Source organism: Squalius cephalus (assembly GCF_949319135.1).
Source record: "Squalius cephalus genome assembly, chromosome: 1".
NCBI lineage: Eukaryota > Metazoa > Chordata > Actinopteri > Cypriniformes > Leuciscidae > Squalius > Squalius cephalus.
In genome coordinates this window covers 30,313,010-30,330,259 of record NC_137122.1, presented here as the reverse complement: position 1 = coordinate 30,330,259, position 17,250 = coordinate 30,313,010, and the positions used below count along the sequence as shown (strand labels likewise).

The window sequence follows — 17,250 nt, the reverse complement described above, 5'->3', positions numbered from 1 at the left end:
GACCAAACCAAACTAGTCATATTCCCTGTTAGAAATAATACACAGAATTCACAATGTTCAACAAAATCACGATACTAAGCAAAACAGAAACCTAGAGAGGGATGAAGGCAAATCAGAAACAAATCAACAGAAAATTGGAACTAACAGAGGAGACGCAAACGGAACCTTGTATGTCCATGCTGGTGGAAAAAAAGAACATTAAAGCAACCAAAACTGAAAAAAAATAATAATGTTAGTTCAATACAGAAATACAGTTTGATCGAGGAATCAACCAAAAGAACAAAAAGGTTCAACAAAGCCATGCCAGAATGTCCTGCTGTGATATCAGCTAAGTCAGTCTAGTCTACTGAAATGGTGTTTTCTCAAATCAATCTCTAATGTTAATCCTTAAAGCAGCAGGTGGTATTCCGGGCACTTTGTTTGAGCTTGTTTAGGCATGGATGCTTTTGAAAGCACACCTTTTGTTTTTAAATTACCTCTTGACTCCGTAGCTGGCGTTTAGTAAATTGTCGAGTCTGCAATGCAAGAGGGAGAGTGACGGAGGTGAAGATATTAGTTGCAAGATCCAACAACCAGAGCAAAGCGTTTTCATGGAGCCACTTCAGCCACCAGGGGGAGCTCTTTACCGGGCACCGCATCCACCAATCAACAGGCGCGGCTCGCCCATCGCACTGACGCAGTGCTTACAGAGCCCTCAGGCGATGGATCGAGAGTACTGCGCGCATGTTTGTGCTTCTGAATGCATCCGTGCCATGACTGATTCACGCACACTGTGTTTTATCTCTTAAGCAGGGCAGTTCTTTTCAAAATGTACACACTGCCTCAGTTAGACCCATTGTGATTTGTCAATCCCCCTGATGGCGTGAACGTGCTGCGGTTTAAAGGAAAACCGTCAGAGGGAGAGTAGGCAGCGGTAGGGGTGTGGGCTGAGGGTGGAGGCAGTACCTGAAGCGTTGAGTCTGGTGGTGCAGAGGGCCGGTGTAGCGGCGAGCTGCTGTCTGGTAAAGCTGGGTGAGCAGGGCCTGTCCCGTCTTCTGACTGGGGTTGTTGGCGAACTTCACGGTGATGGGCTCGGCGGCACCCAGCGGCTTTTGACCGTTCAGGCCTTTGATGGCCTCCTCTGCCTCATTTCGTTTATCGAACCGAATGAAACCTACTCCGCGCGATATACCTGCTCCGGACAGAAAGCGACGTAATGTAAGCACCGTGAATTTAAAATGGCAGAAAAGTGAGTCATGTGTGGACACAGGGCTAAACCAGACTTTATACTATAGTGCTTTATGATCTACTCTATAAAGCAAACAAAGAAAAATGAAAAAAAATATTTTTTAAAAAGAAAAAAATATATATACTACAGTATAGTTGGTTAACATAACATTTATTCAAAATATATAGCCATTTAAAAAAGACAAAAAATGACTACAACTAATAAAAAATAAAAATAATTCAAAATATTATTAAAAACTACAATACTATTTCAGTGATACTAAATTAACACTGCCAAGAACGTGCATTAAAAATGTAAATGGGGTTAATTTTGAGTTCATGTTGACTGTGAAGCATATAGCCTACCCTATTTATTTATTTTTGCGTCACATCCAGAGCTTTAATTAGATTTGTAATCCTCCCCCAGGGTGCGTACGCTGTTTGTGGAAGTGAGGTAACGTTTACCTGTGACCTGGTCTACCAGGATACGTGAGGTGATGATCCTTCCATACTGGGAAAACAACTGCTCCATGTCTTTCTGACTCATGGTTTTGGGCAGCCCGCTCACATACAGGTTGGCATCACGTATGGAAGCTGAGCTGGGTCTGGCATAGGACACCTACACACACACACAAAAAAATTGGAGCTGCAGTTTAGGATTTGTAATATTATTAAGAAGCATGCATCAAGACAGCTGTGACAGTCCTAAAACTCCCAGCAGTGCAAAACTTTCAAGTGTAGTCGAGGCGGATATGTCACAGCAGTGCCACGCTCAAAGGCGAGACATCCGCCCACTCTCTCTCATCCCTCCTTCCTTTAAAATCCACGTCTCTTATCCGCACTTCACTCGAACCAAACCCGGTTCCCTTATTAAACACTACTTCAGCTTCGCAGTGCTCCTGACAGCAGAAACACGAACCCACTCTGACATTCACACTCCCCCACCCCCCAAGACACTTCGACACCCTCTGAGCTGATTTGAGACCAGCTCCCTCAGGGAGTCGTGAGGAAAATTTGATATCATGGGCTGTTTTTCTAGCCGGTGATTTTCCACAAGACAGCAGCATTTAGAACCTGTTCCGCTTTGGGATGTGTCATGTAATATAAAGTCCAATTAGGCATTTATTTTGACGTTCAAATATTCATCTCATTTTTATATTCCCCTCTATATTTCCTAAAAATCCCCCACCGAGCCGTCTTAGTCGTATTTGAGATGCGAACAGATTTTTCTCATAAAATATGTATATTTATGAGTTTCTGGTGGAAAGAGGCTGACTTTGATTGATGGTGTCAGTGTGTGCGCATGTGGTTTTTTGAGATAAAGAGATTGGCCCCCTCCTTCTTCTCCATCTCTCCTTTGTCTTCTCTCTCAAGGGGAAACTGCTCCTCTGGCAACCGGCAAACCAAGTAAACAGATTACAAGATGTCCAGCGTCCCTGACAACTCCCTAACACGCCCTCACTAAATACCCAATGAAAAAAAAAAAAGCAAATCAAATAAAAAGCTCAATACCAATTCATGTTAATGGGAAAGCACCATCCTCACTTTCCAAAAACTCTCGATTGTTGTTATTCAACAGTGTTACACATACAATTTACACTTCTCATTTATATGTGGACATGTTACTTATATTATTATACAAAAACTGTACTACCTTTACTCCATTAAAAAAAAAATCTTGTTACTCATTATATCTCCTTCTTTCTATTTTTTTCTACTTTTGTATTTTATTTATTTTTCTATATTATCTATTTTTACTTATACTTTTTATAATCTTTCAAAAAAAAAAGTCATAGTCTAGTATTTTTCATCTAAATTAATTTAACATAACATAATGTAATTTAATATAATATATTAACTTTTTATTATTTTTCTAAACATATATATTGCCTTAAAGCCTTACACTCTTTTTACAGCCCCCCCCCCCCCCCACACACACACACACACACACACACACACTAATATATTTTTTTATCTAACTCATTTAACTTTATATTGAATACAATTTAATATAAAAAAAGTTTTATTCTTTTTTCTTAACATTTATATTGCCTCAAAGCTTTATAAAGCTTAACCCTTTAAAACCCCAACCCTATCCTGTTTCCAATGCTCTTTTTACTTATTTACTAATCCAATTTATTTTTGTCTTTAACCATTTTCATCAATGGCGGGTTATAGAACAAAGCATTTCATTTCACAGATTTGAATCTGTTGACCTTTTTATGTGTGCGATTACAGCAACAAAAAAAAAAAGTTAAGCGAGTAAACTTGTTGTTATAATAAATAGGAGTCTATTTTAAACGTGTTCAAGACATTTTACAACGCCCAGTCAAGTTATAGCACGCTTCGCCATCAGACCTTGGCAAAATGATGTGTTTTTCCACCATATGCGTGTTTGAGTCTTGCAGGCCAGTATGACTAAGCAGCGGTATTGTTGAGGTAGGGGTGTAATTGTGCAGTGAGTGGGTGAGTATACAGCAGAGACTGGAGGGGGGGGGGAATCTATTGGAGGGATGGGATGCTGCCCCATAATTAACCCTCTCCCTCTCTCTCCCACAGTACAGATGGTGCCTGCAGCCCATATGGCTCCTAATCCTGTCATTGGCATTCGGCTCCCTCCTAGCCTTTGCTACTGCGCCCCGTCACCCTCCCTTCCTCCCTCGCTCCCTCCCATCCTCGCTATCGTCTCTACCTTTCTAACAATGCCGTATTGACATGGAAAATATGACATTTGCCCGGCTTAAGGATTTGAGGGCAGTGGGCACACGAACGTTGAATGTCAGAGAACGATGCTGGATGAATGCACTGAACAAACAAGACGATTAGGACAACAGCAATTGGTTTAAACAACTACGCCAATAATGTTCGCCCATGGCCTGCAGTCATTGTTCACTGGAATAACAGTGCTTTGCTTAAGACTATAAGGAATGAAACTGCTCTGTATGCATGCCTATATCATACGATTCACATCTATATCTCCAATATGAATGCATGCACACGCTGAGTCCACAGAAGCTGCTTAACTGCGGATTCTTGCGGATTTGTTGCGATCTTTGATGTGTGGTGATCAGGTGGAGAAGCGGACCGACTGTTTAATCTCTCACTTTCAGAAGCCCAAGCAGACCTTTCCCCACCCCAAAACCCAGCTGAATTGGGGACAAAGAAGGCCCTAATTAGCCAAGATTGGAGGCAGATGGGGCTCTCCTCGCTGACCTCCAAGCCTCACATTGCGTCTCCCTAATTACATTTCCATCACAATCACCCCTGCACACAACCCTTTGCTTTCTGACCTCCACTTTCTCTTTTCTTCTGCTCCTTTTGTCCCTGCCACGATTCCTCCCACCGCCCCTCCCTTTCACCTCCCCTCCTGCTGTCACGTCTGTCTTGGGCTCTGCTTCATTCCCTACTTCCTCCCCATCGAGCGATTTGAGGAGCTTGGGCTCGGCGAGGACGGTTCTCTTACTTTGATTGTTTTGGTCTGCAGTTTGAGACCATTGAGCGTGTTGATGGCCTTGTCGGCATCATTGGGATCCACGTAGTTTACGAAGCCGTAACCCAAACTCTGGCCTGCAATAAGACAAACAAGAATGCACTTGAAAACCACCCTTTAATGCGAAACATTTCCTACCGAATCAAGATATGCCGCGTTGTTACCTGTGATCTTGTCTCTGACTAGTTTGCAGGACTCGATTTCTCCGATACTGCCGAACAGGCTCTTGAACTCCTCCTGGGTCATGTTCTGAGGCAGGTAGTTGACAATCAGGTTGGTTTTGCTGTCGTCCGCGGCACCGTTAGTGCTAATGACGGGGCCGTTTGGCAGGCTGGTTCCGCTCGGACCATTGGACACCTGAGTTTCCATGGTGCTAATTATCTGCAGGTGGAAAAATCACAAATTAAGGCTAAGACAGTGCAGTTTGGGTGAAAACGCATAATTTCAGGGGCGTCCTCGTTGAGAGGTTAAAAATCAATGTGTCTGAGGGGTAGAGGGCTGGAGGAGAACAATATCTCACCTCCCCTCCTCCTATGACCTCCTCCCTCACTTCAACTCTCTCCATCAGCCCCTGGCCCTGCAGATGTCACAGTCCTTTCGCTCTTTCCCAGCCCCCCTTTATGCTATCCAGGGTCAAACAGCGTTACATCACTAGCCTCTGAGAGGATGACGGTGTGGGCATGAGAATAGCTGTCATTTCAGCTTTGCTAACAGATTTTTTTTTTTATATATATATATATATATATAATTTCTTTCAAAAAGTGGGAGTCTAGACAAATAAAGATGAGATGGCGTTGGCACCTTGTTTATGTGAAAAGCGAGAGTGTGTGTGTGTGTGCGCGTCTGGGTCTTCGGTTCATCCGTGTTGCTGTGGAGCACATGATGTTTAATTTGGCCTATAGGGGATTTTCAAAGAACAGATGTATGCAGGTTGTAGACGCTACTTCTGTCTTTAACGGTCCCTTTCTGTCGCAACGCACGACTGGATTTCTCCTCATCGTACCGCAAGCGGTCCGTCCTTTTTTATTTCTTTTGTGACTTATGTGGATTTTTTTTAAACATTTTCCCGAAGGCTGGTACTCTCCAGAATTTACAAATCGGCATGTGTAATGTATGTTCATATATTAGTCATCGTAAGTTGACTGAAAGCACTCTTCCCTCGGAACGGCCCCTGGGGTGGAACAGGGTGTCTTAATTAACAATGCATCCGTGAATAATTTTTTTTTTTTTTTTTTTTTTTGGGATCCCCACAATCAACAGGCACAATCATATGCCACAAGTGTTCCTCTATGTTTTTACACTCTCAGGAAGAAAAAAAAAGGCAAAAGCTGTCACTGAGCTGGTACCTTTTCAAAAGGTACTAATATGTACCTTTAAGGTACCAATATGAACCCTTTATATGTTCCTTTTGAAAAGGTACCAGCCCAGTGACAGCTTTTGTACCTTTTTTTCTGAAAGTGGATGATGCAAATAATTAATAATAGGAACGTAATTGGAAATAAATGAAATGATAATGATATCTAATTAAGCATTTACGATCAGATGCGCAAACAGGTGAATTCCTAATAGTGTGGGTAGTCTGTTCTTTTGTTCTCCCTTCAGTATTGCCTCTCTGTAACGCTCTCTGTCTCTTCAGTGGAATGAATTTATTCTTGCCTTGAGCCTTACCTCTAACCAGGTTGCCCAGGTAACAGCAGCTTGACGACTGTTGCTATTGGCTGGCTTCTTGACTTTTAGCAAACCTCGCACATATGTGTGCATGTCGTATGTGCACTTGGAGTTGTGTGTTCGAGAACTAGTGCTCGGTTAAACTCACTTTTTGTCTTGCATTAATAAAATAAGCTTTCAGGGCCGCCAGAATTTATATCTCAGGCAAATTGACACTGACAAGGAGAAAGCTCAGGGAGGCGAGTTATTAAAGCGCTGCAAACACGGATCTAGGCAAAACTGACAATTTCACTGCCACCCGAGCAGGAATTTCCAAGAAAAGGTCGTTCGTTTGATCAATCAAATAGTGATAAAATGGCATCTTTTGTGGCAGTAGCCCATAGCCTGTATATTTCACGAAATATCTCGGGTTCAGAATGTAAACCTACTCAAACAGGCGCTGTCTAAGCGTTGACACAAACAGAGCGAGTCTTGACACAATGTGACAGGATCAGGGCAAATGTGATTCGTGAACTGAAGTAAACCTCCCTATGGCAAGCCACCCATCCTCAGCGACGAATGTAGTGAGTTACACAACGCACAGGCTCTTCGGCCACACAGACTGACACGTACACTGTCTTACAGCCCAGATACTGTCGCCAGCACAGCAGAGGTAGAGGTGGAGGAGCGCTTCATCCCAAAATACATGAATCGCAGAGACAGGCGAGAGACTCCTTCCACTGTGCTCCTTAAGCATCACACACCTTATCAACTGTCCCTGAATTTTACGCTATTAAAAATAGGGCTTTCGAAACAAAACGTGGCCATGGAAGCCGGCTTTGACGTTCCTGTCCCAGCCTGTACTTTTCTATTTCTGGGAGAGTTCTCCCTCAATATTTAATGCACTGCATCAGCATCGCCTACACAAGGACCCAGACTCACACGCAAACAAGAGCCCTGCATCTCGTATACACAAAACCTATTACCTTCCCACCAGTGCGCTGATCAGGATAAATGACTTCAAAGATTCCTCTTAGTGAGTCTGTGATTAGAGTCTGCTGAAATGACCGTCAAGCCTTGACAGCCAGACAGAAGGGGAAATTTCTTTCGATTTTTCCCTAAAAAACATATCCTGTTGAATGTCACAATACACAAATGTAAGAAGCCACTTGGTTTAACTGCTGCCATATTTGTTAGATGAAATAGAAATATAGATGAATTATAAGTTAAAATACATTTCCATTATCTACAGTCATAAACGCATCATGCCAGAGAACGCTATTTACAAACAGGCCTGAAAGCAGCATGAGATAAAGAGCAATCTGACTGTGAAGACTACTGGCTCACGTCACTTCCTTAATGTCCCTGTGCAGTGAGTGAGGAAGCCATTTTCTTAAAATAAACACAGTCTTGCACAAGATCCGGTGAGGTAAACAAATAAAGCATAAGGCTGATCTAATCTGTAGCTGTATGTATCATGTCAACGTTAATTTTCAGACTGCCAGGGTCAGCCAGCCATTCCCAGCATTGTCTGTTAACGTTAGGCTGTGGAAAATGAATCTGTATTCGTGACATTTCTGATGCCTAATGCAGACCTTAATTTTTATCATTTGTATTTCATAAGCGTACGTGTCTGGACGAGCCTCCTGACTGAAATGTGAACGCTGGATTGCCAATAGGCTGTTTCAGTAACAGATTACAGGATTATCTTAAACAAAAGGCATTAGCCACACTCTCACTGCAGCTTAAGGGATCACTGTGGCAGCTGTAAAACAACAGGACACAAGTCAAAACTGAACGGATAAACCATTATCTTTGTTTTTTTATTTTTTACCGGTGAATTGGGTTAATTTAGCTCGTGAAATTTGCAGCGCGAAAGATCATCGACTTATCGCGCGAATGCACAATTATTTCTTATATTTTCCCTAATAGCGTTATTTTATTTTTATCTTTTTCCTAATTTTTTTCCTATTTTAAATTATTAGTAGGCCTAATTTTGCAAAAACGCCAGAAAACGTTTAACGATTGGGAAAAGGCGCTAGCAGTGTTCATGCTACTCTTTGGTCGCTATCCAGAGTGCTGAATTCGGGAGTGGCTCGACATGGACAACAACCTTCAAAATATCATTGGTGCCGCGGACTTCATTTTATCAAGTGGACATTAAGCTCTTGTCTCTCGTCTTTATAAATAAACACCTCTACGAATCGTTTAAAATGGTTATCCTCTCGTCCTTTGATTGGACAAGTGCGCGTGTGCTCTGTGGGCATTCACAAATCCGAGCTCCTTTTTGCTGAATAAACGTATTGACACAAGCGAACAAAAGAGCCACCCGTTCCTCCTCTACAGAGACCATGGCAGCACTATGAATATTAATGTAAACAGTAGCGCTTTGTGTCGAGGCCAGAGGCTGCGGGACTCTCCGGGAACAATGAACATTGCAACTGCCTTCACTTTGACTTATTCTACAAGACAATTTATTAATGTTAATAATAATAATAATAATAATAGCCTAATAATAATAAATACAGCAAACATAATACAAATATAGCTCATATACATTTAAAAATCAATAATGTCATGCCTATAGCTAGTCTTTCCTTATAATTTTAACATAACTGGCCTGGTCGTAATATTTAGAAGTTAATGTCATTATTTTGCCAATAAAATCAGTGTATGTACTGTATAATGAGCGGTTCGATTCACAATAGACGAGGCCTGTGATCCTATAACGTGCGTAACGCCCCTGACAGTTTAAACTGTCCAGCATAACGTTTTTTTTTTAACGCCGTCTTTTTCTTTGATTGACAACCCTCTTTATTAACGGTTAGTGAGGAGCTCGTATGTTTAGACCGTTGTGTTGTGTTGTGTATCGTTGTGATGTCCTTGTCCTTGAATTGTGTACGCGCCTGGAGAAGGTTATCTGACTCAACGGTTTTATGTGCTTGGCACTGCGGTAGAGGCTCGTGCTCACGGAGGACTGCGGAACAACAAGCCGAAGGGCCCGGCGTTCATTAATCACACCAACTATTGAGAATTTAAATGAAAGGGAAGCGCGTCGTTTCGTATCGCCTTTTGTTTGAGGTCACTATAAAACAAGGCAGGCTGTCCTTCACAGCAGACAATTTTGTCAAGAACAGAGGCCTCTAACCTCAAACGCAAAATGACAGGAGGTTTGTGTAATTTTTAATAGTACCCTATTAAATTAATAATTACAAATTAAGTCTTCATTGTAACGAATCTAGCGTTTAGTGTTAGCTATCACGTCTTCTGGCAAGAAACAAAGACGATTAACCTGACAATACGCTTCATGTAGAGCAGGCCTGAAGAGTTAAACGTCGTAAATTAATCCTAACATTTTAATCGCTCATTCATGGATACGTTTCAAACACCTGTTCGTATTTACATGAGCTGTTGTTATTGTTTTCACAGAAAATCTACGTGAAGATGGTGACTCTGAGCTCGTGCCATCGCTGTCTTCTTTTCGAGAAGACACGCCCAAAACGCTTTCCCTCAGGCCTTTGTATTCCCCTCATATTGCTTATTTACACTCTCGGTGTCGTTATATTTTTGGAGAGAAAAGGACGGAAACGCAACTCGAGAAGAAATCGCAAGAAATCGATGGCATTTGGCCGTTTCCATACGTGACATTTGGCCGTTTCCTCTCTCGCTATCTCTTGTGTAGCATCGCAAGCCTTAGGAATTTTGTCCTGCCTGATTCAATCCAAACCAGTGGATGCATAATATCTCCCCTCCCCCTCTGAGTGACTCGACCCTTTTCTTTGCCTTTGCTCTCGATGGGCTCTCAGCCTCCGAGGCATCGTGTTTTGTCTCAGAGATTCAGTCTCGAGCATCCTTTCTGAACGAGGCATCTGCCCTCTTACGCCCTTCTGCCTCCGCCGCACCTCAGCTATTTCTGAGGAATTCCTCAGCGCTCTATGTTAATAATGGCTAATTATCGCTTGAATGCGTTTAATTAACGGATGTAGAAATAAATGCATGTTGCGAAGGGTTTCGCGTATTACGCATTACGATGCAAGACGAATGGTTCGTACGGCTGGAGAAAGCAATGTTTTGACTCCCCTCAGAAAACGAAGCGAGCTCGGCTATAGCGATGCTCGCGCGTGCCTGTATCACATTACTTAAATCCTGGGCTAATCGTTAATCTTGTTCACGGAATCCGCGATTAGATGTGCTAGTATGTTTGCGTTTTTGACCAAGCCTATTATTTGATTCGCTTGTATTTAAATAGCCTATATTTTAAGATGAATTTTAATGTCTAATTAGCCTATATTTTTGCTTTCTCAATTTGAATGTCTTGCAGGCACATGCTGTGAGGCTGATCAAATTGATTTTCTGGTGGTGCTGTTATTGTTTTGTTATGAGACAGACCAAAAAAGAAGAAGAAGAAGAAGAGAGAAGGTATACGTACAGTAACCATTCTTGATGTACAAAGATGATAGTGATCTAGGTCCTTCGATTTGCAGGTCTTCAGGCCGACTCGCAGATATTACGCCGTGGTGGGAAATGCAGATGTCAGTTTTCCAAATGAAAAGAAAAAAAAAAGAAAAAGGAAAAAGGACAGTCTTCGCCCAGGAAATCTCAGCCCGTGCGATTGTAGGTTTCCTCAGTAGTGTGAAAATGAGGAGAAGGGGGTTTTCTTCAGGATGATGATGAGAGAGAGATTTCTCTCCGTGTGGCGTGGGCGATGGTTCAGAAAAAAAGAGAAGCAGTGATCCCCAGTAGGGTGTGTCCAGGGGAGGGTGTTGTGGATCTGCTGTTGTGTGTGTATTTCCCAGCTCCTCGCAGGCTCCTTCTGTGCCTCTGCTGCAATGTTCTTCTTTTATGTGTCCTTCTGGCTGGCAGAGCTTGCTGCTGATTGGCTAATTGCGCAGGGAGGGTACTACATGGCAGCCATTGCAATGCGCTCCTCTCCCATTATCCCCTTCAGGAGAGATCACCGAGAGCCCCCCGTCCCTCCACCCCCACCACCATCTCTCCACTCTTTCCTTTTGCCCTCCCTTTCTTCCTGCCCCCCAACACGCATGCAGAGCTGAGTGAATAGAGCTCCACCTGCACTCCGAACAGATGGGTGCAGAAAAAGACAGGAGCCATGCTTTCTCCTTCTCTTTGCCCCTCTCTCTCTCTCTCTCTCTCTTTCTCTCTCTCATCCCCTTACTCATGCCTCAGTTTTTTTTTTCCTTTCTTGATTTCACATTATTTGTCCTTGTAGTGCAGCCCTTCTTCTCAGATTCCGTCCTGTAGTCTGGCGCGCTGCATTTTCTAAGAAAGCTGAGTAAATGGCGTGAGTAAGTCTTTGCCGTTTGTTCAAAAACGAGAATGCAGAACGGCCGTGCGAAGGCATAACTGTGTGAAGGTCATTTCTGGACATAACACGGCCCACTGTTTAAATACCCGCCTGTCCTTATTTAACCATTTATATGTTATCATGTCAGGTGCGTGTTGAATGCGTAGATTACATAATGACACAAAGGCCAATGCCTACAATGAGAAAAATCTTCTTATTTATCATACAATATGGATTAAGACATCATCTTGGGTGTCAGTGTCATATAGATGTCACACATTATTAATTGTTGTATAATCACATGCAAAAACAATGAAATCAGGGATTTGAGAATGAATGCACACGTCTCCCTTATTGTCCCTCATTGGTGCTGATATTAAACATCGACACACTGATTGCAGCAGTTGTTATCTCAAGCTCCCTTCCCCCCCATTTCCAGTCTAGGGAGTGGGTAGAGCTCACTGAGACAGGCTGTTTGGTCTCATCTATAATGCATCTCCTGCCCCAGGACTTGATGTGTGACAAATGACCTATTTCTGCACAGACCCCCACAGGGCCTTGACCTGAGGAAGCACGCTCGGTATATCTCTGTTATGCGGATGATGCTGGCAGTTTCATAGGAGTCTCCGCTGTGTCTGTATGGGTGAAGTTGGAGGAGATGGTTGCAGAGCATGTAGGCTTATGGAAATATGGAGGTGTGAGGGGGTTGTCATTCCCACTAGAGGATGGTGTTTATTCTCGTCTGTTTATATGCGCGCCGGAGACCACGGGTCGCTGGAACTCACCTACATCTGCATCGGCCTTGGGTGACCTTGTGGAAATGGTTGTGTGCGCGCGTCTTCGGCTGGAGTTCTCTGTATTTATGCAGATTGTAGACAGTCACAGCACAGGTATCAGGAGTCAGAGAGGTACCGAGTGGGTGGTATTGTCGTTGGCGGGCAAATGCGCTGTAATGCAGATCAGAAAAACAGCATTTTCTCGTTGTGTCTACTGTGAGTAATATACACAATTATATATATTTTGGCTGATGAGTTCTTAGGAAATCATCTGAGATGGGCTGAGTGGGCAGATGCGTTCAAACTCGTTAACCTTTCGGTAATCTCGGGGGCGCCGAACGTTGTGCATTTCTGGGTTAGGGGTTAACCGTTAAGGCCAAGCATTCTCCAGTAATCTTGACTCAATCGGGCGCTCTGGCATGGGTTGCGATTCCTCGCTCTGCTGCCTTTCGTCCTCCTCTCTCTCATGCTCCCTTTCACTTTCAGTTCTTCTTCCTCTCGGTTCTTGTCCCGCATCTCTACCCCAGTCAGATTCTGAGTGTGGGCCCTGTCTGATATTTACATAATTGCCTTACATAAGTAGCCAGCTCAGCTCAGAGCTTGGATGATATTAGTGGCGATGAATATTGCATGAGGAAAGCACTCGTTAAGCGTTAATAAGAGGATCGAGATGGGCCCCGCTGTCAGTCTGTCTTAACCCCGCCCACTCTCCTCTGTCAAGTCGCGACTTTCCTCAGAGTGGCGACCGAGTGAGGGGAAAGATTGCGCCATTATAGATGCGGGTGTTGTTTTCTGCTTTGTGAGCTGAATAAAGGCAGCACTTGTGGCACAAAGAGAACAGGTCTGTTAGCTGCCTACGGTTCTGCACACACCCCGTTCACACTTAACGTGAATAAACCAGCTTAATTGCAGAGGCTCATTAGAGGTCTTTGCTGGCAGTGGGGCGACTGAATCCACCCCGTGGGTAAGAGGGCATCTGAAGCACCTATTCACAACCCTGATTCAGAGGATCAAGCATGGCAGTTGCTTGAAGCTCTTTCAGTAATTTCACTGATGATTTTTAATGTTGAGGAGTCCCATCCAGAAGAGCCGATTAAGAGACTGGTGCTTTTGTCCCCCGTATCATTACAGCATAAGAGATTCTAAGGCTCTCTTTTGCTCTTTCAAATATCATTGATTTTCATCACTTTTTATGGCCATCCAAATGTGGTTGTTGGTGATATCACTGGTGGAGGAGACAAGGAACTACAGTATACACTTGTTTTTTGCATTTGCAAATTGTGGATTTACATTCATGGGAAGAAAGCATGTTATGATCGCGCTGAATCTACTTAGCACCAGCGCAGGAGATATGATTGTGTGAAACAGATGTGTTCCATTGCGACAGCTAGTGTTATCCCCCTTATTATGTTCTGAGGCAATGGATTAGAATGGCTCAAATGTCTGTGCTAAAGAAGATTTCTCATGGATTTGTATTGCCAATTGGCAGTCTTTTAAAATGGCTTAATTTGTATAAAGCTATGATGTTATTCCTTACTTTAAAATGTGCTTATGTTACATATCACTTTGCATGTATTTAATGTTTGCATAAAATACATGCAAATGAAACCAAACATGGTTCAGATGATTAATTAATCAGTTTAATGATTATTTCAATATCATCCATATCATGACCACTGCAGAATACTCTTGAATATTCTCTCCAGTGCTTTTTCCCAGTGCTTCAATATTAGTTCTGCCTCTTTTACAGACATCTTATGAATTAACAATCTTGAGTACTACATTTCAGCATAATTTGGACTTCTGCTCACATACTGAAAGCAGTAGCACAGGATGTAATGAAGAGGAATCTCATTACCCAGCTATGCTGAGCGTGACGGCTCATATAATAATAGTCAATACACTGTTTGGCATTTGTTATGACAGTATATCATAAAGGGTCCTGACTCATAGGATGTTGAGTTTTGTTATGTTGAGTTTACATGTAACTTGGTGACACCTACAGAAATATGTGCAAGCTGTAAATCGCACTAGTCAAAACGCACCTTAAATATACATACAGTGGGGTCCAAAAGACCACTTGAAAATCTGAGATGATTTTCAATTAAACTTCTAATGGATTTAAGCCAAAGAAATATTATGACGTCAAATGTATAATAAATTCAGATTCTGGAGTAAATTTGTGACATTCATCATGACTCTTTAGATGGTCAGATGTTCTTCTGCTGAAGCTCAAGAAGGTCTTCGGATCATCTTAAATCATGCTGGGGAACATGATTATCAGGTTTGACATAGGCTACTGTGCAGTACATGCAGATTTAGTGCTAATGCCATTAAGGCAAAAACAGAAAATACTTCCTCATTAAAAATTCTCACTTACATAAATGTTATGCATTAGGGTGTAACGATATTCAAACCCACACCACGGTGCGTCTCGCGATATGCTCATGGCGTACCCGAACGCACCCCGCCCAATGCTGCAGCCCTGACCCTTTGTAGAGGTTGACCTCACTTTACCTTATGTCATAAAACTAAGTGTTCTTGCTTGACATTTGATGAAATAGTACGGGGAGTAACGGTACACGAATTCGTCCTGTAGCCTACCACCAATACCAGTAGCACCTCAATGCAGTACACAAGATCCGGGGGGAGGAGTCGGATCTTATATAAGGGGTGGAGATTGGTAGGTTTAGGGGTGGAGATGGGTAGGTTTAGGGGTGGGTTTAGGGATCAGGGGGTGGAGACGGGTAGGTTTAGGTGGGAGGAGTTGGATTTTATCCGACTCCTCCCCCCGGATTTTATGCTCTGCAGTGAGGACCATCTCACCAATACTCGCAATAAGCTCTGCATTTAGTTATTTTCGATAAGAAACAAATGGACATCTTTCAATTTCTGTCCATTTTATCATGAAATTCTAACAAAAATATACAGTTTTAACGCTCTTTGATGTGGCGTGGAAGATCACTGTTCTAGGTGCCTCAGTTTAAGCGGCAGCGAAGAACACGAGTGAACGCAAGTTCCTCATACAGAATAAGCATGAATGAACATCTGAAGGTATGCTGAAAGATACAGTTCAACTTACTAAAGCGTATTATATCTCGTGTAATCGCTCAATCGGTGTTTCAATGACGGAAAGGCATCAGCAAACTCTTGTAAACAATGTCACGTAGCATTACATTTACCTCAGGCAAGTCAATCATTGTCCACAGCTTGTTAGTTCACCAGAGAAATGAACTCTTTCTCTAAATATATGCACTATATTAGCCTATATATTTATGATATTTTACTTAACCTGTTAGTGATGTCTTATATCTGTCATGAAATTGACAGCCACTGTGTAAATGATTAGCTAGGCTAATTTGAATTACATAATATAACGAATATAATAACGAATTGGAGTAAAAACAGAATTTTATAATTAGATTTAGAAGTTAAACTGCCTTATGTCCAGTTTACATGTTTGCATACAATTTGCTATTTGAGTGTTGAGTATTATATCTAAAAATAAATAGCAACTGAATAGTCTGGGCTCGGTTAGTAATGTGCAGGTAAGGGCTCCCTATATAGTTTACAGCATTAGCAGATATCTATATTTTTTATCCTTAAGAAACTTTTAATTGAATTCATTTCATGACAGACAATTTGTTCATTAAACCAGTTTAATAAAAAAAAGCAATTTTGTGTTTAGTTTTCTCCCCCCAGCTGTACGGAACCATGCCGAACCCAACTTCAAAACCGAGGTACGGACGGAAACATCAGTTTTGTGTACCTTTACACCCCTATTCTATGCATACTAAGAAATTGTAAAATTCATGAACACTCTTACAAATAAAGGTTACATGAAGAACCTTTAACATCCATGGAACCTTTCCATTACACAAAAGGTTCTTTAAAGTGCAAAAAGGTTATTTTAGATCTTTAAAATGTTCTTCTGAAAAGTTCTTTGAGAAACCAAAAATGGTTCTTCAACGGCATGACTGTGAAAACTCCCTTTTGGAACTTTTCATTTTCAAGTGTACAAGTCACCCAAATTATGAAATGTGCTGAATGAATAAAAAAACAGTTTGGAAGGAAATTACAAAGTAAAAATATTTTTTTCAGGAGCATTATCTCAGACTTTTGGAACCCATTATAAACTGTCATAATTCATCCAACACTTTGAGGCACACCGACTGTGTTCTGTAATACTTTTCTGTGAAATTTTAAATAATAACCAAAGCTTGATTAGATTAAATGTAGTTGATTATTCAGTTTCACAAGTAACAACTTGCAAAATGAAGGAGGGATTTGGACATACTTGTTGGCTTTCTCTTTAGCACTTCAGCACATTCATGAGAAGGTGTGATAAGAATGCTTACAAGATTAGGCAGTCATAATAAACACCCATAATTAATAAAGAATACTTCACATGTCCACAATCTCCCCTCATTTTGTCTACCTCATTTTCATGTACCACACATAACCTACTAACGTTCATGCATTACAAACAACACGGCGGCTTTCATGTAGTGGAGTGTTTTCGCGTTTTCAGAGGCTGATGTGATTTTTGCTGGGCTTTTAGGAGAGAGTCAGAGCTGCTGAGTCTGATTGGATTAGAGCAGTGAGAGATGGGCGCTCTGGGCCTGTGCTTCCACCGTTTAGTGGGCTCCGAGCCCCAGGGTAACACTCCCAGCCCCTCGAGTGGTAAGGGCTTGTGGGAGCAGAAGGGTGGGGGTCGCAGTTGGGTTGGTGTGGCGGTTCCTACAGCCTCTCCACATAGTTCTGGGCCATTTTTGAGTAATGGATATTGGCCTAATTTGGCCCTGCATGCATTATTTGGCATTTTC

At 42.2% G+C, this 17,250-nt stretch overlaps 2 protein-coding genes across 11 annotated transcripts in view; one reads left to right on the top strand and one right to left on the bottom strand.

Moving 5' to 3' along the window:
- The window catches only part of elavl3 (ELAV like neuron-specific RNA binding protein 3), a 14,782-nt gene extending 3,581 nt beyond the window's left edge, over nt 1-11,201 (bottom strand). For 2 of the 8 annotated variants that reach the window (XM_079889027.1, XM_079889029.1), the window contains exons 1-6: nt 10,773-11,200; nt 4,861-5,077; nt 4,670-4,773; nt 1,672-1,825; nt 946-1,171; nt 477-515 (exon numbers count right to left, since the gene is read on the bottom strand). In XM_079889027.1, the coding sequence (XP_079745153.1) occupies nt 477-515; nt 946-1,171; nt 1,672-1,825; nt 4,670-4,773; nt 4,861-5,077; nt 10,773-10,781 (749 nt within the window). In that variant the 5' untranslated portion in view covers nt 10,782-11,200. Of the gene's footprint in view, nt 1-476; nt 516-945; nt 1,175-1,671; nt 1,826-4,669; nt 4,774-4,860; nt 5,078-10,772 lie in introns of all 8 variants that reach the window. The other 6 variants (XM_079889030.1, XM_079889032.1, XM_079889031.1 and 3 more) reach the window with 4 other exon arrangements.
- Nucleotides 8,968-17,250, top strand: part of LOC307168829 (uncharacterized protein) — a 24,923-nt gene continuing 16,640 nt past the window's right edge. Inside the window, exons 1-3 of one of the 3 annotated variants that reach the window (XM_079889096.1) lie at nt 8,968-9,513; nt 10,665-10,762; nt 14,631-14,708. In XM_079889096.1, the coding sequence (XP_079745222.1) occupies nt 9,504-9,513; nt 10,665-10,762; nt 14,631-14,708 (186 nt within the window). In that variant the 5' untranslated portion in view covers nt 8,968-9,503. The remainder of the gene's footprint in view (nt 9,514-10,664; nt 10,763-14,630; nt 14,709-17,250) is intronic. The other 2 variants (XR_013822990.1, XR_013822991.1) reach the window with 2 other exon arrangements.